General features: G+C 42.0%; 1 protein-coding gene across 2 annotated transcripts in view; it reads right to left on the minus strand.

Moving 5' to 3' along the window:
- Nucleotides 1-26,461, minus strand: part of CREB5 (cAMP responsive element binding protein 5) — a gene marked incomplete at its 5' end in the record, with an annotated part of 300,431 nt that overhangs the window by 76,110 nt on the left and 197,860 nt on the right. For both annotated transcript variants that reach the window (XM_080932578.1, XM_080932579.1), the window contains 2 exons: nt 7,496-7,606; nt 13,383-13,509. In XM_080932578.1, coding sequence (XP_080788704.1) covers nt 7,496-7,606; nt 13,383-13,509 — 238 coding nt within the window. The remainder of the gene's footprint in view (nt 1-7,495; nt 7,607-13,382; nt 13,510-26,461) is intronic.

A 26,461-nucleotide genomic window follows, 5' to 3' on the forward strand; every position in this document is an offset into this window, starting at 1 on the left:
CCATCATTGCTCCAGACCTGAGATTTTTTTCTTTTTTCTGGAGACAGGGCCTCACTCCATAGTCTGGTCTGGCCTCAAACTTGTGGAGAGACTCCTGTCTTGGTCTCTTTAGTGTTGGAACAGTCAGTGTGTGCTGACACACTCCTTTTCAACATCACTACATGATTTAGAAGCCTCAGTTCTTACCCAACACAAGTCAGATCCACGGGAGCCCCAAGAAGACGGTGATGAGGCAAGGGAGCATAGGTTATTACAAGCAAAGTCTAGACTATTTGTACTGGATGTCAAGTGTCCTATGAATTCCTAGGCTGGCTTGTGAACTGGGATAACATGATGGTCCCGAGTCTTCACAACAAAGTCTCACCAGCAGTCAGAGAACTGGGCCCATACCTTTGTGCCACGCCTTATTTTTTTTCCCCAGTGGCATGAAAGGAAAACAGAGCATCCATGCACTTTATAGCAATTCTGTCTGCAGTAAAATGTCCAAGAAAGAAACCCCTTGGAAAGTGCCCAACCTGCAGGAATTCTGGTCAAGCCTTCCTCCTGTGACAGTCTGTGACCTTAGACAAGTTATTGACTTGAACCTCAGTCCTTTGTTTATCAAATTTCCCTAAAATATTCCCAAGCCTCATTGTGCTTTGTAATTTGTTGATAAACTCTAATTCTTGCTTTCAAGAGACGTGTCCTCTTGGGTTTGGAAGTCTGATCCACAAGGGACAAAATGCTGTAGGAACTCATTCTTTCCCTGTGGAATTATCAAGGGCCTCAGAATCTAAGCATTTACATTTTATTTGACCAGTGACAGACAGACAGACAGACAGACAGACAGACAGACACACACACACACACACACACACACTAAATGGGTATTTGAAAGAGCAGATGACGGGTCTTGCTCACAACCAACAGAAAGAATCCCTCTACTCTCAGATGCTGTTCTTTAATAACAGTAGATAATAAGTTCTAGACTGTCTTGGTTGCATGGACCTGTGGAGAAGCCTTTTTCTGGGATGTAGAGGCCTAGAAAACTGAACAGGTATAGTAAACAGCACAGTTGCTAGGCCTATGCTGCATCTGGGATTTCCCCACCAAGTTTTGTTGTACAAGCTTGCCAGGGGAAACAAGAGATGGTACAATGTAACAGGAAGAAGGAAACATCAAAGGAGACCTGAACCCAGGCCTGTAGCAGGACCTCAACAGGTCCAGTAGCATGAGGTCGGAAGGGTCTCTTAAGCTCTGTGTCTATAAACTAAGGATTTTCAAGGCTCCTGGGAAGTTTCAGAGGCATCATGCATTGGAAAACACCTTGCAGTTTGCAAAGGGCTCTCCACAGATGTGGCTCAAAGCGGGGGGGGGGGGGGGGGGGGGTTCATGTTCCAGCTCTGTATCCTATTGTCTGCCTATGATTTCAAAAAAAAAAAATCTCAGATTCCACTCTCGCCTGACTGTCAAAGGGTTAAAGGAGAAGACATTACAGCATCCTTCCCATCTTTCCTGCCGCCCACAAACAAGTGCTGAATTCACACGGACAATTACTATTCTCTACCACAGGACGCTAACGAGGCAAATTGCCTATAAAACGAGGCACGTTGAATGTATTAGCGAAAACATTCTCGTGGAATATTACATAATTCCTATTAGTTTGCTTGTTGGGCAAGTGGTTTTCAGAAAAGCAGAACAAGAAGATTCTGGAAAAAAAAAATATATATATATATATATATGGTCACTTAGTCCATGCCATTATCGTGTTTTGATTACTAGCTGCAGGGACACATGGCCGCTAGCATGACTCAAACGTTAATGAGAGCTTCTTCAGAGTCAACAGCTCTTCCTGCCCTGCCAGGAAGCCTTGGTGCAGCAGACAGGGAGTCATTCATGGCCTTCTACTCCTGCACTTTTAGGAAATGGAACTGGGGCTGACCAAAGCCAACAGGCCCCCATTTCTGAGGGTTGCCAGGGAGATGCTACCTGGGGTTGCTTGTTCATGGCTACAAACTCTGCAGGAAGCTTTGGGGAGTTGGGTTTGCCTGTGATTTATCTGTTGGACAGTGGGTGGCCAAGTAGTACCACAGGGCAAATAGTCACCCCACTTGATAATTAGGGAGGGGAAAGGCAAACACAAACACACCCAGGTTGACATTCAAAACAAAGTGAGTGTTTAACCGAGGCCCATTCACTATACCACCCGAATTCTCTGACTGAGGCCTATGAGGAGGAAGCCATTAGCCATGGGCAGCACTGCAGATGCTTTCTTTGTGGGCAACAAAAGCACAAGGCAGGTTGAAAACTAAAGGCCCAAGAATGGAGGCCAGCTGTGAGACTTGATTTCCCTAAGTCTCTCGGGGCTGTAGCCTGCTTGCTCTGGTCTGTCTTAGTGCCCCCATCTCCCAAAGGTCTTGCCTCTCCTGTCTTTTATTTCTGTGTCCACAGGCACATGTTTAAGTAGCTATTCAATTAACGGCCATCAATCCTATAGATGAACTATTGCCCACCAGTGAGTGAAATCCAGCACGACTAGTCCGTCATAATAGAAGAAATACTGCTGGTTATAGAGTGCCTTCAATTCCTAGGAGAGTAATGGCATTATTTTAACCTCTGTTTTCTAAAGAATACATACATATATATATATATATATATATATATATATATATATATATGTATATATACATAGATACATATATCTATGTATATATATATATGCACTGCTTCGCTCTCAAGGGAAAACGTGATGGGCACTGTTGACATATCTTTCCAAAAACAATTCAATTTGGCTACTCCTTACAAGTGCATCACTTACCTTAGAATTTCTGTGGTTTCATTCTCTTCTTCTCGGCCCCATCCTTATTCTCTACCAGCCCCATCTCACACATGTCCTTGGTAATTCTGGGTCTTGGCATAGTTTAAACTGCACTTTAGACAGCCTAGTTACATTCCGTTTTCTTTCATGGGCGTTTTACAATTCAAGGAGCCATCATAGTTCAGAGATTCTTTCTGAGGAGCTTCTAGTCAATCGTGTGTGTGTGTGTGTGTGTGTGTGTGTGTGTGTGTGTGTGTGTGTGTGTGTGCGTGTGTTGTAAAAAGTGGCAACAAAATGTGTTGGGTAAAGAGGCAGCAGAGTTGGATCCCTGAGGGAGTCCACCAAGCTCTTGATAAATGGAAGCGGACACTCCAAGGGTTGTTGATTCTGAGCTCCATACTTATCTTGCCCCCACCATCTACACATAAATGTACGTGAAAGTAATTTATTTAGTATGGTAGCTACAGACATCTGGTAGCTGTCTAAAGGTCAATGTCATAATCAAAAGCTTTGTAGTTGGGCTGTGATATTTGGATGGTACACATGAAGCCCTGGGTTCAATTCCAAGCATGGCAGAGGTCAGGCAGGATGGGACACATCTAGAAACCCAGCATTTGGATCGATGAAGACTAGAAGTTTCAATACTGAATGTCATCTGCCTAGCCTAGGTAGGAAGTCTGAGGCCAGCTAGGCAATATGAGACTAAGTGTCAAAGAAACCGAAACAAAAAAATACCTTAGTTATTAGAACTGCCTTTAGCAAGAACCAGTTTTTGCTAATTAATGTGTCATTAAGACAGTTTTTAAACCTCTTTTCCCATCCTTTGAAAGAGGGGCAATATGTTCGGTCATGTATTTTCTGAAGACAGAGTCAGATGCGGCCATACATAACTGTTTTTCTAGGAGCAATCAATATTCTCCAGCCTTCACGGACCCTGTTTGAACTGACGGTAAAAGCGTCAGAGCAGCCAGAGCCTTTGGGAGCAGCTGGCTCTGGCCAGCATTCATTTTCACTAACTTCGGCACCATGGTAGTCACCTAGTCTACGGTAAGATGCAAGAGAGGGACGTGGACAAATTCCCACAGCTTATTCAGCTTCTGGACTTACTACAGATCCCTTTACAACACAATCCCACCCAAAGCTACATAGAATCTGTTTCATTCCCACAAAAAGAAATCACATCTCACCCATTTGGGAAGCTGAGTCAAGAGAATCAGAAGTTTGAAGCCAACCTGGGCTACCTGGTGAGTTCAAGTGAGGCTGAGTAACTTAGTAAGACCCTTTCTCAAAGTGAAAATAAAAGAAAACTGGGAGGGGTTGTCCATGGGTCACCTCTAAGAAAGGAAAGAGGAAAAGACAGCGGAGGAGCAAAGGAGCCTTCTGTCCTGAGAACATCACACTCACACATTCTCCTGCTCAGTTCGTGCTGTAGACTAGAACAGACTAGAATGATGCCTGTCCCATAATGCCTTGCATTCACCTTTCCTTCTCTGTCCCCTTTGCCCCTCTTCCCTGTTCTCTCTCCACATGATCACCCCCCCACACACACTTTTAATGTTAAAATATCCACCAAGTACCTAGTGACTTATGTTTTCGCAGACTCCACTTCCAACTAAGACACCCAGAACCCAAGAATCCGTGGAAGGGTCTTGTAATTTAGGATAATTAGAAAGATGTCAGGGTTCTAGTGACTTCAGCTTCTTCATGATCCCCTAATGGAAGCCTATACTTACGCATGTACTTGTAAAACTGTGACAACAATTTGCCACCAGCTTAGAACCTACAGAACTTTACGATGAAGATGGGTACAGTAAATCAAAGATTAGCACAAGTGCTTTATAGTTAAGCTTCCCCAAATACAATTCTGAGTTTTTTAAGAACCCCAGTTTGTTCGTTTGTTTGTTTGTGTTTGTGTGTTTGCCACCAGAGAATGAATGCTGTCCATCGAGGGAAACAAATGGGAAGTTCCTGGTCAGTGAGCCTCTAGCAAAGGTATCCCTTGAAATAAGCCTTGTCTTGTTGTTTTGTCTACCTCCAGATGCCGGATGATGGCTTTCGTCAGGCTGAAATGCAGCCTCCGATACCCCATCCTCAGGAGATTCAGGCAGTGGTGAGGTGAGGCCAGCTCCTCCTCAGTAGCTGTTTGCTAGTATGTTCTGAGAACACACCCTGTGGAGGACATTCATCACAAAACCCCCTGTGTGACCTTAGGAGAAGTTCTTAAAAACAGTGAAACAAGAGTCTCCATTGAAATCTGGAATCCATTGCTGTCTCGCACAGGAAGAAAATTAGGCGCAGAAAAACAGAGCCCGTAGTTCAGAGAAACCTGGGGAGGCTCTGGCTGACATTAAAATCATGGGAGACCCCCCCCTTAAATGCTTAGTATTTCATAAAAAAATCTTTTCATCTGTGAAGCCCAAACGCTGCTAGAGAACACTATGGTTAAAGAAGGCACTGACAGAGTAAGCAGTTGGCAACACAAGCAGAATAAGAGGAGAAATGCTGACCGTGGAGATCCAGTCCACTTGACATGTTTCCAAGCTTCTACGTGAAAGTTATTCTTCCAAACATCAGTAGGCAACACTGCCATTTTCCCCTCTGGAATAATGTGTTGGTCACTGAAGGGACAGCAGAAGTAACAGCTGGGAGCAAAGAGAAAAGCCTGCTTCCCAGGCACAGATTCTGAGATCAAGTTCATGGGTCCAGACATCACCAGCCTGGAAATATTTATTCACTTAGAACATGAATCAGCAGACTGGGGCTCTCCTCTGTGCCTTTAACTCGGCAAACATTTGTGGGGTAACACGATTTTTATAGGGACAGAGCAGTTCCCTTTTGTTCCTAGCTGACATTACTCAGAGCTAATATGCCATATCATGTGATTCAGTTCATGCATGTAAATAATTATAAGCCTGTACCACCTGTGGAAGCATTTTCCTTAGACAGCAAGAAGAGAGGTGGCACTTTTTCTCCTTCTTTCTTCCTTCCTTCTTTCCTTCCTTCCTTTCTTCCTTCCTCCCCCCCTCCCTCCCTCCCTCCCTTTCTTCCTTCCTTCCTTCCTCCCTCCATCCCTCCCTCTCTTTCTTTCTTTCTTCCTTTCTTCCTTCCTTCCTTCCTTCCTTCCTTCCTTCCTTTCTTTCTTTCTTTCTTCCTTTCTGTTATTTTTTAGTTGAATCGTGATTTTAAGACCCAGTAATAATTCATTGTCAGGGGTGCATGGTTTGAAATCATATGTTTACATTCTGTCTCTAGTTTGTCTGAAAGAAAAACACAGATTTCATAGCAAGGATCCTGTATCTGGGAACAGAAGGTGTCATGCCCAGCCCCAACACATTTACTCATACATATACAAATGGCTTGATTTTTGTTTCTCCTTAGGCACCTTTATAGTTCATTTTTTATTTTCCTTCAAAAAGGAGGGGGTTGGCAAATGGCATTACTCTGGTCTCCAAAACAGATGCCAATTTGAACTTTATTTTGCCAGCAAGTATTTGGTTTGGCTCTGTGGCAATTGAGTTGAAAAAATATTTGCCAATTCCAAAAAGACTTAGCAAGCTTTGCTGAGGACACTGTGCCATCTGGCACATCACAGGACCTGTGGCAGAGCAAAGAGAGCTCTCTCAACCATAGTTTCATTTGCCCAGGGTTTGCACTGGGGGTTTAGTTGATTCCTGGAGTCAAGATATTACAGGTTAAACAGGTGAGTTTCCCAAAAGCAGTGACAAAGAAGGTTGTGTCCTGTGTGTGTGTGTGTGTGTGTGTGTGTGTGTACAGATTCCACTCCCACATAGCATAATGGATAACTTTCAGAATAGTCCACAGCATCCTTACAACGACTGTCATACACAGTCCAGGCTGTCCACCAGCATTCCAGATGCATGCCCACTGCTAGAAAGCACAACCCTTATCTGATACAAACAAACCAACAAGAAAGCAAAAGAAGAGACATGTTGTAATGCCTTTTCAGTCATCTGGTGTGAACTGTGATGCTGGAATTTAACTGTATGAAAAACGAATGTGCTACTTCCTGTAACTCTGCTAAATAGTCTCAGAAAATCCACTCTGTATTGGCAAGACAGACAAGAGCCTGCTTTATTAACACCTAGTAAAATACAGACACATAGACCCATCTTGGAGTATTGGAAGACTGCCTCTAAACATCATAGGTTAAAGGCCACTGAAGTTTGTCAAGTGTGGTCATGTCTTTCAAGTACAGATGGCCAGAAACAAGACTCCCAATCTTTTTAACAGTGTCACACCTAAGAACTATGTGTAATAATAATGATAACAACAGCAACAACAACAAAATAATACAGTATTTCTATAACTGTGCACACTTAGGGATTAAATGTACCTTAATGACATTTGTAGGAAGAGTGGCATCAAAGATGTAACTAGAATATGCAGGAGTTCTATAGTATTTTGGTTTTTTCATACAATGAGCAAATGAACACATAGTTGGGCACCTCTCCAAATTTCTCAACAACCTCTTCCTTAATACCACATGCCAATTACATACTTGAGACCTGATTATCTGATGCAGAAACCCTGTAACAAATACATGGAAGACAAAGCCAACCTCTCAAACACCTATTTACCAAGACGGGCATTCTCTTAACTGAGTTTTGGAGTCAGAACAGAACTCAGTGTTACCACCACACACGATACATTGAAAGGATGACTGGAACTCTTACTTACCATTTTGGCTTCTGAATGCATTGGCTGGACTTGGGGAGAAGCACAGGGGTTGCTGAGGTTTGGACCTTGCATGCCCATGATGCTGGAGTTCACTGACATCTGTCTCTCCATCTAGGAAAAAGGAAAGTAACACATCAGGAGGAGGACAGCAGAGGGTACAGACAGTAGTACCTTGCTTTGCTTTGCTTCTTGTCTGGGGAGTTTCTGAAGCATTTCACTGAACATGTGAGAGACTGCAGGCTTTGTGTAGGGAATAATCCACTCTTGAATATTGAATGTGAGCAATTAAAGAACCTCCCAGTCCTGTGTGCTCTGTAGAAGATTCACAATGCCAAGAAGGATCACCTGGTCTGGCAGACATGGCCAAAGAAAACTACCAAATATTTCTACTTCACCACACACTTTAATCAACCACTAATCATATTTGTTTTTGTTGCTATAAATAAAAGTACATGCATAGATGTTAAAAGAGTATCTAATATACCAAATGGTTGCCTTAGGATGCCTTTAGCATTAGTTTGCCTGAAATGTTTTATAGTAAATATGAATCATTTGGCAATAAAAAAATAAATTTAATTTTAAAGTAGTACTGTCCCCAGGAGTGCTTCTCTCTGCTGGTACAATCATTAACACAATTAACGGCCTAGGGTATGGTGGCACAGGCCAATAATCTCTGCACTTGGTAAGCAAAGGGGGGAGAATCGTAACATGGAGGTCACTGTAGGCTACATAAGGAATTCTAGGCCAGTCCGAACTACACAGCATTTCCCCATCCCAAAACCAAAATCAGAACCTTAACCATCACCATTACCCCTGCTCAATATACATAGTGTAGCTGCCCCTGGCCTATCTTTTGCTCTTAAGCTGGCCAAGATTCCACACATCTGTAGTGTCAGGGCCCCACAGCAGGCTTGGGCTTTCTGCAAGAGAGAAAAAAGCTAGGATGGGGTTTGCACATCACAGGTGAACAGTTTCACTTGCATGCCCTCTGCTAGCCTACCCCACTGTTTAGAATTAACATCAGGACCAGACCTGAGCAGCACTCAGTGTTGAGGACACTATCTGACATACTATGGAATACATGCATTTATCCTTTTTAGATCTTTTGGGACACTGGAACATTAACATGTACATGAGATATTGAGGGGATAGAATCTATGTTTAAACATAAAAACCACGAATATTTCAGGTACCTTTTACATAGAAAACCTGTAGTTGATATACTAAATTGTAGTGCTCCTGACCTCTAAAACATTTCGGATTTTGGATTTACAGATTAGTCAACCTGCATAGCAAAATTTCTGTGTCAGTGCAGAAGTGCAGAGAGAATGCATGTGGTGTTTCCGGTCAAGGAGAAAATTAATACTTTTTAAAGAAAATAACCAAACTTTCTGTCGGGGGTCGATTTATGCTTCAGTGTATTTCTACCAAAGGGTGAAATGTGGTTAGAAATCTAGAGGTAACCCACACCCTATGTGGCTTTGGTAAGTAGAGTTTCTTATGGATGAAAGTTCAAAGTGGAGTGTGGAAACTTCCCCAAGGGGGCAAGCTTGAGAGTGACCTTGAGTTAAACGGTCAGGTCATGGAAAGGTCGTTTAGGTCTCTGACGTTCAGTGACTGATTTCTTTTGTGTTGACCCCTGGCACAGGCTTCCGATAATTAGGCTGTTCTGTGTAGTCCTGGTGGTACCAGCTACAGCCTTTCTTCTGAACTGGAAACCCAGCTTTCTCTCCGCCTGGATCAGCTGACCTGTTAGTCAGTAGGGGTCTGGGAAAGGTGTCAAGAGAAGGTAATAAAGGCCAATTTCCCCAGGCCTTGATAATTCAGCAAAATAACAGTCTACTCCCGTGTGTGCTCTGACTCTCCAGGAGGCATATGTACTCTATTTTTAAATCATTTGAGTTGTGATAAAATATACTTAACATAAAATTTACCATTTAACCCATTTTAAGTGCTCTTGAGTATCATTAAGAACATTTGCAGGCTGTAATTACGCTGGGAAGAATTCAAGAAATGGGCCTTACTTAGAACTTTCACCCCGAGACCGGCTGAGTGATAAGAGGAATGGAGCAGTGTTAGGCCTTTTATTCCAGTGAGGACTCTTACAGAGAGGGGAATTAAAACCCAGGCGAGTTTGCCTGCCAATGTCTAGAAGGATGGACTATTCTAGCTCCACAGGGGTGAGAGCAGCCTGCTTGTGGCTGCCTGCTGAGGAGTCAGCAGTTGGCTTCAATTTTTTTAAGTAGTTATGATTGTTTCTACTCCATTACACAAAACACTGGTTCTGAACAGGCTGCTTTCTGTGTCTGTTAAAAAGAAAGTGTGTGTTTTCGGTCAGGTAGACTATGAGCAGCATCACTTCCAAACAAGCATCCTGGGTTTTGCTGTGCCCGCATCCTGCCTGCATTCTAACCCCAACCTTAAAGAGCTGACAGGAAGCCAAACGGCCTTGGTGAATGCCCAGCAGTGGCTCCCACCATCAGTAAATGACCTGAACAAGGGTTAGGGTAGAGCTTGGGTGCTAGAGCACTCACTGAACATGAGGAGGTCCTGGCGCCCATCACCAACTGCACAAAAATACCCATGCGAAGACTTCCCCTCTCTTCTCACACTCGAGAGCAAGAGCTACAGTGTTTCTCTTTTCTAATGACAAATGGGTGTGCATTTTCCCAAATTATAAATGATTTGACTTTCTAGATGATAGGAAATCACTACCCAGGAGGTCTTTGGAGGCTGTGCCTGCCTTCCCTGTACTGTACCCTTAGTGTCTAGTAGTTTGTGGTAAACAGAAAGTGCACAACAAGGTGTTTAGAATGGATGAATGGATGGATGGATGGATGGATGGATGGATGGATGGATGGATGGATGAATACATAGATATTATGAACTTTGGATCTAGGCAACATGCCTCATGAAACAGTTAAGAATCTCATCTTCACCAAAAGACAATCTCAACGTTGATGCCCAGGGCCTCAAGATTTCCCAGGGTCCCATTCTAAGAAGCAGCCCTTGACTGACAGCCTTAGACTGATTGTCCGGAAGACAATGTCCAAGTAGCACAGGAGCTGGTAACATGTCTGAAGAAGGTGAACCTGGATCTCGAGAACCTGGAGAACCTGAGAATAATTCCTTTGAGATTTTACTTCAGTTTTTATGAGTAGCTTTATATCCCCGAAGCTCAGTATGACTGGTGTTTTAAGTCAAATAGTCTGTGTTGAGTGACGTGTATATTGTGAGACATTTAAGAGCCTCCTTAGCTCCTATCCATTAAACACCATATTTCCTATACCATTTGTTCTATGACAACCAATGGATATTACCCTATATTCCCTGAGGGGCAAAACTACCCTCCTGCCCTCAGTGAGAGTCACTGCTCTGGGATGACATGACAACTGTGCCCTCTGTGGACTATGGTTTGGGAACAACTGCAGGGGCCATGTTCCTAACTTTTTGTCTATACTGATTCCTGCCTATTCACCTAAATTTTTCACTTTCAGGATAGAAATCTTTAATATAGAAATTTTCTCAGTGGGTTAAGCTGTGTGATAGGATAAAGTAGAAAGTGTACTAGGTTTTGGGGGCTTCCATTTTCCAGCTCATCCCTGGAAATGACAGCTTAACTATATAGACATGAAATATGCTTATGGTGGCCTTTTCTAGTTATTGTTTAGAAATTCTGAAAAGAAAATTATTTGGGGCAAGTAAGACATAGAACCTGAGTGAAGACAGCTTGTGGCTGGAATCTCCATGCAATTAGTTGAACTGAATAAACCCAGGGTTTTGTGTATTAACAGCGCTATTCTCCTCTGTCAACCAGTCTAGGGAGAACAAGCAGCTCTATCCTCTACCTCCGGTTTGCAAGATGCCTCCAGCCTGGATCAGTCAGCATTTGTAATGGGAGGTCCATTTGTCTGAACTGAGTGCATATTATCTTTATTCCTCAGACTACTTCACAGATAATCGAGCCAGTCGCTCAATAGGGAATAATCTGAACTCCTTGATGTGATGTGAGCTGTGGGTTCCGCTCATAACCTTCACCCATTATGGTGTCAAATCAGACATCAGGCCTTCAAGGGCTTAGCCTCTGGCCTCTCATTTGTGAGTGAGCCTTTCAGATAGTACAGTAACTGAATCCCCAAGGGATTACCATGAGAATAAAGAGAAGCAACCAGGTTGACGAACCTTTATGATGCTAAATTGTTTTATGATTTAAAAAAAAAGATATTTATTTATTTATTTATTTATTGTATATGAGCACACTGTAGCTGTCTTCAGACACACCGAAAAAGGGCAGCAGATCTCATTACAGATGGTTGTGAGCCACCATGTGGTTGCTGGGAATTGACCTCAGGACCTCTGGAAGAGCAGTCAGTGCTCTTAACCACTGAGCCATCTCTCCAGCACTAAAATGTTCATGTTTCATGTGTTATGGGGAGAGTTGATAACTGGGTTGTCCTACTGCTCCTAGGGCTTTCCAAAGTCCTCACAATCCTGTCCTTCAAAACATAATGCCTGGAACGATTAGGAAAGGGAGGATGTCCTAAAGAAGGAGAGCAATACTTCTGCTCTACTATAGCTCCCCGTGTTGTCAGAGGGGAAGCAGCTTGTATAATGTACTCATCAAGAGCGGAGGCTCTTCAGGTGTAATGGTGAATGCCTTCTAGCAGTAGGGGATAGAGATGAGTTCAAAGCCATCCTGAACTATACAGTAAGACCCTATTTTAAATGAAAATCAGTAAGTCAGGAGTCTAACTCCTTCGGTTTAGATCTTGACTAAACTTGGGTTTAGATCTTAACTCCTTGGGTTTAGATCATCTACCAGATATACATCCTCAGCCGGGAAAAGAAGTCAGTCCTATGAGGCCCCAATTTCCATCTGTGGCATCAGTATACAAGTATGAACCTCAGTGATTTTTCTGTGAATGAGAAGAAAATGTGCTTGTTTTTGTGTAGTTGAAAGAGCAGACTACAGAGTCAGGATTACTGGGTTCAAAATTCAGTTGCTCTGCTCTTCAGATGAGCAAGTCACTGGCCTAACTTCTTCCTTCTCTCAAAAGATGGGGACCATCATAGACCTCCCTGGAGAACTGTTTCATGGGCTGACAGTGTGCTTGCAAAGTGACCAGTATATAGTAAACACTCAGCAAATGCTGCCATTTATAGAACACAAAGTGCATAAATCCAGATTCCGGGCTCTCCTATGTAATCTTTGTAATTAATGCCCTGGGTTGTGCCTAGAATCACCATTTCCCACTCAACCTGTATGCAATTCAAGATGGGGACTGGGGACTCAGGACTGCAGTCACCCATTAATCTCCCTGCATCAGCACTAGAGCACCAGCCTCTGCTTTGAGGCCCGAATCTGAGACTGCTCAAGTCAGACTAGCCAGCACAGTATTTGCATAGACTCTGCATATCCCTCCCATTTTTTTTTCTGTATCTTATTCCACCTAATACAATAATAATGCTCCGTAAAAAGCAGTTAAACTGCATTATTTTTGGAATAATAACAAGGAAAAATGTTTGCATATGTTGAGAAAATATGTGTGTTTTTTTTTTAAAACTAATATTTTCAGTCCCTAGCTGGCTGGATTGTGGGTTAGGCATCACAGACAGAGGGCTGACTGTAGCTATAAAACAATATCTTCCTGAACAAATCCCATTTCTTAGTTGTGGCACCAACAGGTGGAATATACTCGGCCCCACAGCAATGCCCCAAAGGACAGAAAAATGCTTAAGGTTAGGTCCCTGAGTACCCTGTGCAACCCAGCCCACAGCTCAAATGCACTCAGAAGCAGTTCAGATCTCAGCTCCTACTTTCCTCTCTAGAACTTTGGTCCCAGTGGGAAATCCCTGCAAGCCCTCCCCTCCCCCACAAAATGCTTACAGGCATCAAGACGGCAGAAGATCCTGGCATGGTGGGGTTGGGCAGGGTTCCAGGCATGGAGGCTGGCATGGGCTGCCTCTGTCTGTTGTGAAGATGGAGTAGAGATGATAGAGAGCCTGGGACAGGCCTGGGGACAAAGAGAAAAAAAAAAAACACCACATTATTCCTGATGGCCTGAGTCTGTGACCCAGCTTCCAAAACCAATGTGGACACCAATATCACAGGCAAACAGATCTCGGATCCTCTGATGTGAGAGCCACATAATTGAGGATATTAGGGAAATAATAACAAATAAAATACATGTCTGGTTTCCTTTGCTGCTTCCTAGTTAATACATCAAATCCTCCTTTATTTCCTGACCCGTTATCTAACTGATATTCAGTGGAAACATGCTGGTGTGTCTCCAATAGCCTCCGCTTCTAAGGAAGAAAGTCTGCAGTGGAATGCTCAGTTCACCCCTGTCTCTGTCTCCGGAGAGAGGGTCTGGGTACTCTGGTAGGTTAGCCCATACTGTTGCCCTGAAGCCTGCCTGACTTTGTTCTGAGTCCATGGTCACTTTATAGTTACAGAGTAAACTCCATTCACGTATTCCTGGCAGAAAAACATTTTGACTTTTTTTTTTTTTTTTTTTTTTTTACTATGAGTGGAAAAACACAAAGTCAGAACACAAACAAACACAGCTGGGCCATGGCGCTTGGCACTGAGCTCAGCATTTCTTAGGGTAAGTCCAGAGTTCAGCCCCTATTAGCAATCTCCCATTTCATAATAATGTGAGGTGTTAGGCTGTTTGACAGAAATTGATTTGGGCCTGATCTGCAGGATTTGAGTGAGCATTTCTCAAGGGAATGCATAGTTTGAAATTTTACTTTAACTTGCCAAGAAAAAAAAAAAAAAAGAAAACAAAGGGCCTGAAATTGATTTAATAAGCCAAGGAATGTGGAGATGAGGGAAAGGGGAAATTACTTGTGTTTATTAAAAATGGCAAACAAGTAACTTTGTGGATGAATTCTCAACCTGCTTGTGCTTCTTCTCTATGGAGTTGGATAAGCATCAAACCACAAAACTAAAGTACATGGCAGACCAAAACAAACAACAAAACAAAAAACAAACAAACAAACAAACAAACAAACAATGGAATCGTTGGGTGTTCTACATTCAACAGTCTAATCCTGTATGTTCTACTTTCTGAATCAGTGGAATTTCTAAAGATAATAAAACATGTGACCTCTCATGCCAAAATCTGGGTACAACTACAGCTAGAGGGGTTCCTTGTAGGCCACCGTCTTCCTAGGGCTTTGGCTAGAGTTTAGTCAGAGCATCACAGCCTAGTTAGAACTTCAACCTAGCAGCACAGCCCAGTCCAGAACCCCAGCAGAGCACCACGGTGCATCATGGGACATTAGAGACCCAACAGAGTGCCCAGTTCAGAGTCCCCTTGTAGCACTGAGGTACTGTGCGCAGAGCTGTCAGAGTCAGAACAGGTCAGTTCAGAATCATAGCTGAGCAGTACAAGGAGCGAGTCTGCCATAAAGTTCTGGTGACTCACAGAGAATTTGGGGGCTGAGATGGGCCAAGAATGACAGCAGGCTCTACCTTCACAATACTGTTGAAATTCCAAGAAAGATTAAGTTTTCCCCAGTTTTTGCCCAAGAGCTTTCTTTAAAAACAGAGCTACTTGTCACAGCTACAGACATCCTAAAAGGATTAGGCATCAGTTAGTCAAGATTGATGAGCTCAGGAAGGTACATGTATGAAAGCATAAAACAATACAAAGCATGTCACAGAGCTCGGGTGGGCATAAAGGCCTGCACTCATAGTGTATGCATGAATAGAAACAAGAAGGCTAGTCTAGAAAGTTTTCAACAATGGGGTGAGTCATTTCAAATGAACCATTAAGATGATTTCTTGACATGTGTCCTGGGAACTTCTGAAAAGGGAACTGACCACAGGAACTGGGTTAGGGGTGAAGGTCCTTGGACTTCCACTGTTCTGTCAGGCATTGGGGTCCCAATGCCCCAAAACACTACAGGACAGTGGTTCTCAATCTGTGGGTCAAAACCTCTTTGGGGGTTAAAGGACACTTTCATAGGGGTCACTTAATATCATATTTATACTATAATTCATAACAGTAGCAAAATTACAGTTGTGAAGTAGCAGCAAATATAATGTTATCGGGTCACCACAACATGAGTAACTGTATTATAGGGTCGCACCCTTAGGAAGGTTGAGAGCCACTGTTATAGGAGGTTGTGACTTTATAATGCCTCAAAGTCTCTTTAGAGGTGGTTTACATGATCTGAGAAAAATGGAATGGGACTCAGTTAAGAAACAATGCTTATTTAGAGCCCCCAAGTTGACATGTGCTAGGGAAAGAGTGTATGTAGAACAGCTATTGAAGGGTGGAGAGGTTGCTCAGTGGCTCAAAGCACTCATGGTTCTTGAAGGAGAGCTTGGTTTAATTCCCAGCACTCACACGGCAGCCCACAACCATCTGAATTCCAGGCCCAGAAGGATTCTATTGGCTTCCTTGGGCATCAGGTATAAGTATGATATGCCCATATACATGCAGGCAAAACACTCTTACACATAAAATTAAAATGAATACATTGTCGATAAAACAATTCATTAACAGCTCCCTTATGTTAAAGTTCATCATCTGAATTACAGTTTCCTAAGAGGCAACATTCACTGAGAACAGCTCTCCTCAGAAATACTCAGACAGCTATCCCCATCCAAAGAGATGCCAATGCAAACATGCCTGTACATGTGTGACATCTTCTTTCACCAAGTATGGTCACCAGAGGGAAGATTCAAGTACAGTTCAGAGAAAACAAGACCTTTTGAGACAACCAAAATCTGTTCTATGCATCATATCTTTCTGTAAGATCATGCTTACGCCCAAAGGGAAGCATGCCAATCACTATTACTTCTGATACTAACTTGATATGTTAAAAAAATGGCCTTGGTGAGCAGACTTTATTGATGTGTTATTTTTTAAAGAAGAAACCCAATTAAACCGTCCAATGGATATTGAATGGAAATGTCAAAGTAATTCAATTTAAAATGAGTTTTTACTCTTTCTCAAAGGTTGGAAACTCCTAAGTGTATTGAATCACTAGGGAATGGTATATTTCATTTAATCCAATAATTAAGTTAGTTATTTCCACACCCCGCATAGATCTACTAGATTTTAAAATATCAAATATTTCTTCTTCACTTAAGAAGTCCTTTCAGGAGACCTGGCTCCCTCGGGATTAGAAGAGTTTCCAAGTGATACCAATCAAGCCAATTAGCCATGTACAGTTGGAAAGAAATATGTAGACTCAGGATCCCTGTACGCCTGAGTTCTAAATAATTTCCATGTTATCGTTTGCACAGATTCTGTAAATTAGTTTCCCAAGCCTTTCTACCAAACCAACAGGGTTTTCTGGGTTCCTTGCTTGGGCTTTTAAACTACAAGCAGTAAAACATAAGCTCTGTACATGGTCATCATGATTTACAGGAAAGACCAGGGCTGGGAGAGTCACTCAGTGGACACAGTGTGCCTAGGATGTATGAGAACCTAAGTGTGTCCTCCACAGCCAACAAACTAGCAAACACTAAGTAAACATACGAGTAATTGTCCCCATCAGTATGTCCAAAGAAACCATGAACATGACCAGGATAGTCATACCACTGAAGCCAGAGTGGCAACAGAGTTTCTGCATGCATTATCTCATTCTTTTTGTGTGTATTGAATATTTTTCATATTTAATCTGTAGTATTCTTGAATAAAACTTTTCATGTTTCACTTGGTGTTTTTAAGTAATCTTCAAAATATTTTCAGATCCTGGTTTTATGTGGCTTGAAGCAACACAGTATGGTAGGTAGGTAGGTAGGCTCATATCATTCCCACTTGTACTTGGAAGTACACTCCATTGACATACATTTTTCCTTTGCCCAAAAATTATACACATCATAGAAAGGAGTAGAGATCCCCTCATCTCGCACCTCCACGGCCCCCATAACTAAGTTCTTATCGCTTTCTATGATAAAATAAATTCACAGTCTATTTCTCTTGATGATCACCCTACTCTCTGAACGTACCACTAAGCAGTGAGATTCCAGAATACTGCTAATACGAGAAATCATTCATCCGTGTGAAATTCTATTTTCCCCTTTAAAAAAAAGTAAATAAATGAAAAACCTTTCCAACAACACATCAATTAGATTCTGAAAATCAGATGGCAAAATAGCAGGAACGTTGTGAAAACACATCCTGACAGTCTTTCCTCTAGTGCAGGCTTGTTGCCATGAGCTAGTAATTCCAGACTTTTGAGCAAGCTGAGCCTCCTTTTTAATAACCATATGCCTCTAGGTAAAGTATTTCTACTAAAAATTATTGAGGCATGGAACAAGGTAAATGTGTGAGCTCATGTGGGATTGTTCAATTACTGAACTGAGGCCACATTAAGAGTTTTCCAACTTGACAGATTACCCTTCTCTATACACTGTATAAACATACCGCTTACGGCTGAAATCTATGTAAGCTTTTCTTTCAATTAAAATGTCAAGTATGACAGACTGTGTTCTCGCTGTCCTTAGCAGAATGATAGGTGCCACAGCAAGAGTTTTCATGTCCTCATTTTCCTCACAAAGGATGTTTTCCAGGCTTGGGGTGTCTGAACAGCCCAGCCTGTGGCTGCCAGTCTTCCTTGCCCCAAGTTGTCTCAATTTATCTATGGAGCTGTGGGCCAGGGCTTGTGTCTGGGAGATCTAAAGAAGATCCATAGACTGATCTTTCCCAGGCCTCCAGTGACCCATGGCACCCTGAAACTGCTATAGACTATCAGGACAGACAGATCTGCTAAGGAGCCAGATAAAGATACAAAATTAACTGAGAAAATCAGAAGATCAATTCTAGAACGGAAAGAAAGCCTCAGAGATGGGCGCATCTGAGGCAATAATCTGAGAAATAATCACAGAAGGACCTGGTAGGAGCCAGGAGATGTTTTTAAGCTTCAGAGGAAGAAAATGGAAAAGAAAAAAGTGCTGGGCAGAGAACTGATTTAGGCATCAAGCTGGAAAAAGTTCCTAAGCTTCTGACCTCCCCGTTTTATTTGCCTTAAGTATGAAGATGTAGCCCAGCCTATGTCTAAAACCCTAATAAAACCCAGAATATAGGACATGTCAAGGGAGGAGTTTCATTGTTATGAGAGTGTTGTTCCCAATCACTGCTTTGTACACAGTGCCTCGCTGTGGACCTGGTATAAAATAGGTGATTAATGTCTACACTCAAAGACACTGGCTCTTATGCCAGTATTGCATGAGAAACATGACAAACTCCTTCCTAGCCTCAGAGACTAGGAAAACTACAAAAGTCTTAGAGCCACGCTTGTTTTCTCACTTCTATTTAACACCATTTTACACACACACACACACACACACACACACACACACACACACAGAGAGAGAGAGAGAGAGAGAGAGAGAGAGAGGCAGAGACAGAGAGGAGCCATGTTTGGCCAGTGTGCTTTTTATTTGCCTCTAATAGTAAAGGTTACAATGTAATTGAAATATTGCAAACTAAATTGGCAAACTCCTTTATATATATATATATATATATATATATATATATATATATATATATGTGTGTGTGTGTGTGTGTGTGTGTGTGTGTGTGTGTGTGTGTGTGTGTGTGTGTGTGTGTGTGTGTGAAGAATGGAAAGTAAAATTCTGAAGAAGACAATTCAGACTTTAAATCAGAAGGGCTTTCTAATGTGAAGTATTAAGCTGCCCATTCTCCTGTGAAATAGAAAATTTAGATTTCCAATGTTGAAACGAAGGCTAATTGTTCAGATCATCAAGCAGAAGACAAAATATTAATTCTTTCCATGGGTAATAATTTCACTGTATAGTGAGTGGTAAGAAACATAGGCTCTGGAGCTAGGCTGGCCAGACGACCAGTCTCTGGAGGATATTAGTTGTATGATCCCCCCCCCCCCAATTTCTTTGTCTCTCAGTAATAAAAGGGTATTTTAGTTTATTTTTCTGTTATTGTGGTAAAACTTCATGATCAAAACTTGAGGAAAAAGGATTTTATTTCAACGTGTAACTCACAAGCCATTACAGAGGAAAGTCAGGACATGAACATGGGCAGAACCAGAGTCAGGTATGAAGAAGAGCTGTTTATTGTTTTGATTATTAGTTCCTTCTCATCTAGCTTTCCTTTACAGACCAGGACCCCTGTCTAGGGAAGGTATTGCCTATAGGGAGCTGGGCCTTCTCACATCATTAGAAATCAAGTAAATGCCTCATAGATATTCCCATTGGTCACCCCAATCAAGGCAATCTGAAGCTGAGGCTCTCCCACATAACTCCAAACTGCAGTTGATAGTTCTATTCTAGTTATTTATAGAACAGAAATTGCTACTACCAGGAGTGGGGTGTAAATGTGACAGACTTGAACTTAGAGTTTTGAGGGATATTCATAAAAGTAGGTGTAATTAATAAATGACCAGTACTACTGAAAAAAAAAAAAAAAAAAAAAAAAAACTATTGCCTTCCAGTTGATTAACTAGGACTTAAAATTCAACCATGACTAAAAGATAACCACCATGGAGGTGAAATCTTTTGAAAGGTATTTTCTCAGAATCAGCAACAGAGTAAATTAACTCAGCAGTAAAAGGTAAATCCAAGCCAACAAAAGACAATTACTTTTCCTTCTGCTCTTCTTTATAACATCTGTGCTGTGACTAGAAAGTTCAGCCCACATCTGGGTGGTTCTTTCCACATAAATTTAGCAATCAGTATAATTCCTCAGCTCTGGCTGCCTGATTAGGTAATAATAATTTAAAACAAATTGACATTATGAATGGATTGATAATAAAAATTTACTCATGGTATTAAATGATTTCCCACATGATAATACATTAAATATACTGAATAACAAAACTAGCTGTTATCATCTCTTATTATTGTAAAGCACCAATCAAATGACAGATTAAATACAACTGTCTTAATTTAGGTTTCTGTTGCTGTGTTAAGGGTTTATTTTTTTCAACAGGTTATAACTGATTATCAGAAGCCAAGGCAGGAAACGGGTGGTAGGAACAGAGATAGAACCATAGAGGAATGTTGCTTACTGGATTGCTCCTCCTGATTTTCTCAGCCTGCTTTCCTATATTACCCATGTCCACCTGCCCAGTTGCTTCCACTGTCCCCAGTAGACTGGGCACTTCAACATCAAGCAGGTCTACCAACAGGTCAATCTTATGTAGACATTTTCCTGACTGAAGTTCCTTTTTTTCCCATATGACTCTAGCTTGTGTCAATTTGACCAAGACTACCCAGGACAGTCATATTTCAGTCAATGCATTGTGACTTAAAGTTGAGATCTTAAAGACCAGCAATATTTAGCTTTATTTAATGAACTATAGAAACACACAGTGTCCTACATTTCCTGCATATCTATTTTTTACATAATCCACCAGCTTCCAGTTTTCAAGCCTTTCTACAGAAGAGAACAGACACTTCTCACTCATAACTTTAGATAATTGCAGAATGACATCACATTATTTCTTAGAAAAGCCTCTTGCAAATATTTCCTCAAATGGAATTAAACTAGTTCCCTAGAGATCAGTCCTTGGTGTCTTGCTTTTCCTGACAAAAGCCAACAGAATCATAGGGAAAGCAAAAAAAGCTGTCTAACCAGTATTTTAAAAAAATTATATAATTAGTGTTCCAATTAAAAAGTATGAGAGAGAATGAATTATCTTATTGCCTGTAACTTTTGTGAGTGAGCTCACACTTCACAATGTCTCACCATTAAGATCCTAAAGACAGATGGAAAATCCAACAATATTTCCCCTCTTTTAAAAATGGGACAAAGTAGTTCATATTTAGCCTTAGGAGTGGCAGCTTTAAGAAAAGCATGCAGCCTCCTTTTCCAAGATGGCTTAGTTTCAAGCAAGAGCCTCTGCTGATAAACAGCTGTCCCTGTCTGTGATGCCCCCACCCTCTTAGTTAAATAGAGTTTCAGGTGTTTAGCCCTTCTACCTTTAGATATATATCTTACTTTCTGCATCACCCCAAACCTCCATATTTTCATTAAAAAAAAAGTCAAATAGCAATGTCCACAGAACTGCCATGTATTTTGCCAGGGAACCCTGTGAGTTCATCTTCCTGTAACAGAACACAATGAGGCTTCTGCCTCTCCCTCCCACCCCACCCCACCATGGCTTTGCTCTCTGTTACCTCTAGTCCTGAGCCTCTGCTCCATTCCAGGTAGCACATCTAAATATTCCTTCTAACCACTCTCTGACCTGAGCCATTCTAATTGCCTTTCCTTGGCAATTCCATCATCTTGGGGCTGTTTAATAATGCTCTCAATACACCCTGTACTTTTCATGATAGTATTTACTGATACTTAATCAACCAATAAATTGATCCATCAATCACCCATCAATGATGAATCAAGAAATGAATGTATTTCAAGGTACTGTATATTCCCATTCAGTGGTTTCTTGGGTTGATATTTTATATCACTGATATAAAACTCTTTTACTAGTTTCCCTTTGGCAATTAGATACTGTCCCGTCGTCTCTTAGAGTTTACTACCTTAGCTTTCCCATCACAATTCATCAATGATAAAAAAGTGCTTTTTTTCAAAAAGTAATTTTCAACAAGCAAAGCCGGGTCTGTGGCCAGGTTTATAATGTCTTCCTGACAAGGTGAGGCCCTCACTGGGTTCTCCTGAAATAGGGGTAAAGACAAGAAGAATCTGTGTTTGTCATTATACATAAATGTAAACAACAATAAGCTTCTTCAGTCAGAGATTTTGTTTATCTTATCTATCAAAGCAGGTGCTCTGAACGTTTAGGTGATGCAGAATGCATAGTAGGTCTTTCACAAATGCTTCTGGCATCAGTGAAAGCATAGAGACATACAATCTTATCTACTGGCAATGGATATTGGAGTACAATATTCAGACAATCACCTTTGCTAGCTTTTGAGAAGAATGTAACCAAATCTAAGTCATAAGTCAAACTCCAGCTTTCATTGACAAACTCACACAACCCATCTCTGCTCCTTTGTTTGGGCTCTGGGGATTGAGCACAGGATCTTGTGCAGGCTGTGGGTGGAAGTTCTGGCCTTGAAAACCCTGGGGTTTTATATATATATATACCTTTGACTCATGCCCCTTAAATTAAACCCAAGCCATCAGATGAGTCCTAGATCCATTTGGTTTTGTGGTAACTAAGCCAATGACCATTTCAAGTGCTGTCTTAGTTATTTCATAACAGAAGGCCAAGAATGGTTCCACATTCATGTGTCCAATCTATATAATGTTCTCTAGTTGGATGCATAACTGACCTTAGGGTTATCCAACATAGTGCCCGAGCTCTGTTTTCTGGAGTACCAGTTACTCCACAGTGCGGTCAACATGCACCATCATGCCTGGAGTATCTGAAACTCAGTTCACCATATAGGCCCTATCTGGGCCTCTGGCTTTATTAATCAGATACTACAGCTGCCTTTATTTTATAGACATAGTGATGTCTTGGAAACTATAACTTCTTTCTCTTTAAGTAAAGGCTTGGCTGTGAGAAGCCAATGGTAGTTAAAAAAAAATACAACCAGCAATCTGCATCCTGCTGGGGCCTTAGAGGGTTTTATAGCAGATGCCCATGTTCACTACAGAGGAGGGTTTGCTATAGCTTTCATGCACTTTAAGCAGAAGGAGGAGTAATAGGAGAAAGCCAAGTTTATGGCCATTCTGTTAAGACTATTAAATCATTTTTTTCCCCTCCTGGCTTCTTTAATGACTGATTTCTGCACCATTAATCTGAATCAGTCCTGCCATCAGGCAGATTCATGTGAGTTAACCCCAAACACGGCTGGATTAGTTTCTGATGCACTATTCTGGGGTTGGGGGGGGGGGGAATCCATTTCCAAATGTGGTTCTTTACCTTATAAAGAGTTCACAGTTCTTTGTAAAGATCTTTTTTAAAAAAAATAAATAAATAAAATAAAAGATCCTAAATTCCTAAGCCCTTTAGCTTTATCCACAGGCCAGCCACTCACACAGGAAGATAACAGCTCTTCAATCAGCCAATAGCTTCTCACTGCATCCTTCATTCATAAAGTCACGCTTAGAAAAGGCAAACGAATGCAGAACAGACGCAAAGAACATGGCTCAAAGAAAGATGCACTTCTCACTGGTGGGGAGAAAACCTCTTCCTAAAGGCATGTCTCTGAGCACAACTTCCTGTAAATAAGCCTCCTGCCTTCCTAAGGCCTGTGATTATGAGCCTTGTATTTACATGAGATTGCTGCTTTTCCCATCCTCCAGAAATGAATAATTCATGACAACATTCACCACCACTCTTGCCTGCAGATTCCACGGAGGCCCAGAGCTCCATGGGTTCCTAGACAGCAGGCAAGGCCCCACCCCCACCCAAGCTCTCTGCCTACCAGCAGCTCGGCTTAGGTTTCTCCTGGCTTTGCAGTTTCTCAGTATCTTTTAATTGAGTCGTTTCTGGTGGAATCTGCAGTTGGCACAAAACCCTACACCTAGATTCCAAATTTACAACTGAAGTTTGTCCCCGACTGGCATTAGCCCCAAGAAGCTCCTGGGAAGAAGAGGCCAGAAAAGGCATAAGAATCTCTGGCTGTTTTTTTCTGGGCCCTTGGGTCTCATGAGCTCACTTACTGTGAGGCTCTCTCTAATGTCTTTACCTAACCTCTTCTTGAGGTAGAGTCCCTCCTGTAAATCTCTAGAGAGGTCAAATCTGAGACACTTTCCATCCCTGCCTATTAGGAGTTGGAATTGGAATTCATTGTTCTGTGAGTACACCTGTAGGAGAGGGAGATGTTCCTGCACTAGAGGGAGTGGCTTTGGCATTTGGGATACCATACATGGGTAGACAACCAACTGCTGAAAGCTTGAGTCTCCTCCCCAGGGCAAGTATTCTATGCTATGTCATGCCATGCTACGCCATGCCATTCCATTTGATGCTACTAAGTAGGGACCCTAGGACCTTAGACATGACAACCAAATGATCAGGTCTACCAGTCTACCTACTTCTATCTACCTCCTTTTTTTTTTTTTTGACAAGGTCTTACTTCTAGCCCTGGCTATTCTAGAACTCTGTGTAAACCAGGCTGGCCTAGAACTCAAAGAGATCCTCCTGCCTCTGCTTTCTGGGTGAGTGGTAGGATTAGAGTGCCATCACACCAAGTCCAAGTTCTATTCTTAATGATGAAGTAATAACTCTTCGAGGAACGCTTGTTCTACAAAGGGAAAAAAAATCTTGCTCCTCTACCCAGCCCCAGCTTAGTAAACACCCTGCAAATTTATTCCCTGACAGGAGGTACACAGAAGGTACAGGTCCACCCAATCCCACAGGATGAGTCCAGGTGCTGAAGAAACCCTGGCTAGATCAAGGCTGAACACAGTGCCAGGATGGGGGAGAGATGTAGATTTTTGTTAAGACGATATATTATTGGAGAGTGGAGAGGTAGGCGGGGGGAAAAGGCTAGGAAACTGGAAAAGGAGGAGGAAAAGGGATTTGGGAGGAGGGGAGAAAGATGGAGCTGGAAAGGGAGAATCTAGTTCCTGGTGGTCATAATTGGAAATTGGTAGATAAAAATATTTTTAAAGGTTTCTGTAGGTCATTTTATCTCATATAGAAGGGCAGTTTGTGTCTTTGTCCATTGGATGTCAACTTATTGTGTAGAGGGTTTGTGGGTTAGAATCTAAGATATAAACCTACATGAAAGGCTATCAGGTTTTAGAGGCATGTTTGTGCCAGGGAATGGAGAGATGGAACACACCTGGGCGGTTGTATCCACCTGGGACAGAAGTAACAGGCCTGGTGGAGTGAACCGGCTGGGAAGGGAATCTCGTGGAGGGTGACAGAGTCCCTACGCTCGGCTCCACACTAGAGCTGCATCTGAGGAGTAAGACCCCCGGGAACTGATAAAGGGATAAACCATCTTTTAAATATTTACTGCAATATAGGGGTGGGGAGAAGAGGTGGAGAACTCAGAGAAGGCTCCAGCAACATATAGAAAAATACACAGGACCCAAATGGGGAAGCACAGGCTTATAACTCTTTCACTCAACCGGAGACACATTAGGGAAGTATGGGATGAGACAAAACAATCTTCAATTTTCATATGACTCTGTGATCAGAGTGACTCTCAAGGACAATCAAAGCAGAACAGCAACAGCCTAACCAGAAATGAACACCACAGGAAGTGGTAAGTAAGAAAAGCGGATGTCCCAAGAGCACATAGAGAAAGACAGCCAAACTAAAATGTTAGCTTTGCCACATGTCTTAAAATCATGGCTGCATTTTTGTCCTTCCCTGGTTCAAGGGAGGAGGAGCAGGAGGGCAGAGCTCTTCAGTTATTTTAGCCAGGGTGCTCTGCAGCAAACAGAAGAGATGTTCAGGCTGCCATAGCTGGTCTCTAACATGAGTACAGTACCTGGATTGGCTGACAGGCCCATTTGCCTCCTGGTTCTGTAACAGACTAAGAACATGGGCACCTTACAATCCACTCAACTTTGCTGCTTTTCCTTCAACAGGACCATGCAGCTGTGACATCAAAGTCCCAGGGATGGCCAGAAGGACATATGACAGGGTGTTTCGACTATCTTTGGTCCTTGGAGGATGCAAACCTATATTCTCTGCATAAGATGATACGTCCGATTTAGAAAGTGAAATCATTACTAGTATCATTTCATAAAATAAGTTAATATCATATTTTTATAAGGTTAGAGGTAAGGGATGTGGAAGAAGGATCTAGAAACAAACCAAAGGATACATGCCACGTGCGTTATTGTGATGCTTGGAGTACCTGCCATTTTCTCCTGGGAGAATCTTGTCAGTACATTTTGGCCCTGCTTTGGCTCTTGCAGTATGCCAGTCATTCCTGTAGACTGAGTTTGGCATTCAGTAGAAGCCATGGTTGTTGAATGACTTAATGAGATTACCGTATTCTATCCCGTCTCTCAATTCCTTACAGCTGTACCCCTATGATTCATCCGTGACAAGGATAATTTTTATTTTAAAATTCTTTCTCTAGGTTCA

This window comes from Micromys minutus (assembly GCF_963924665.1).
Source record: "Micromys minutus genome assembly, chromosome: 18".
Lineage (NCBI taxonomy): Eukaryota > Metazoa > Chordata > Mammalia > Rodentia > Muridae > Micromys > Micromys minutus.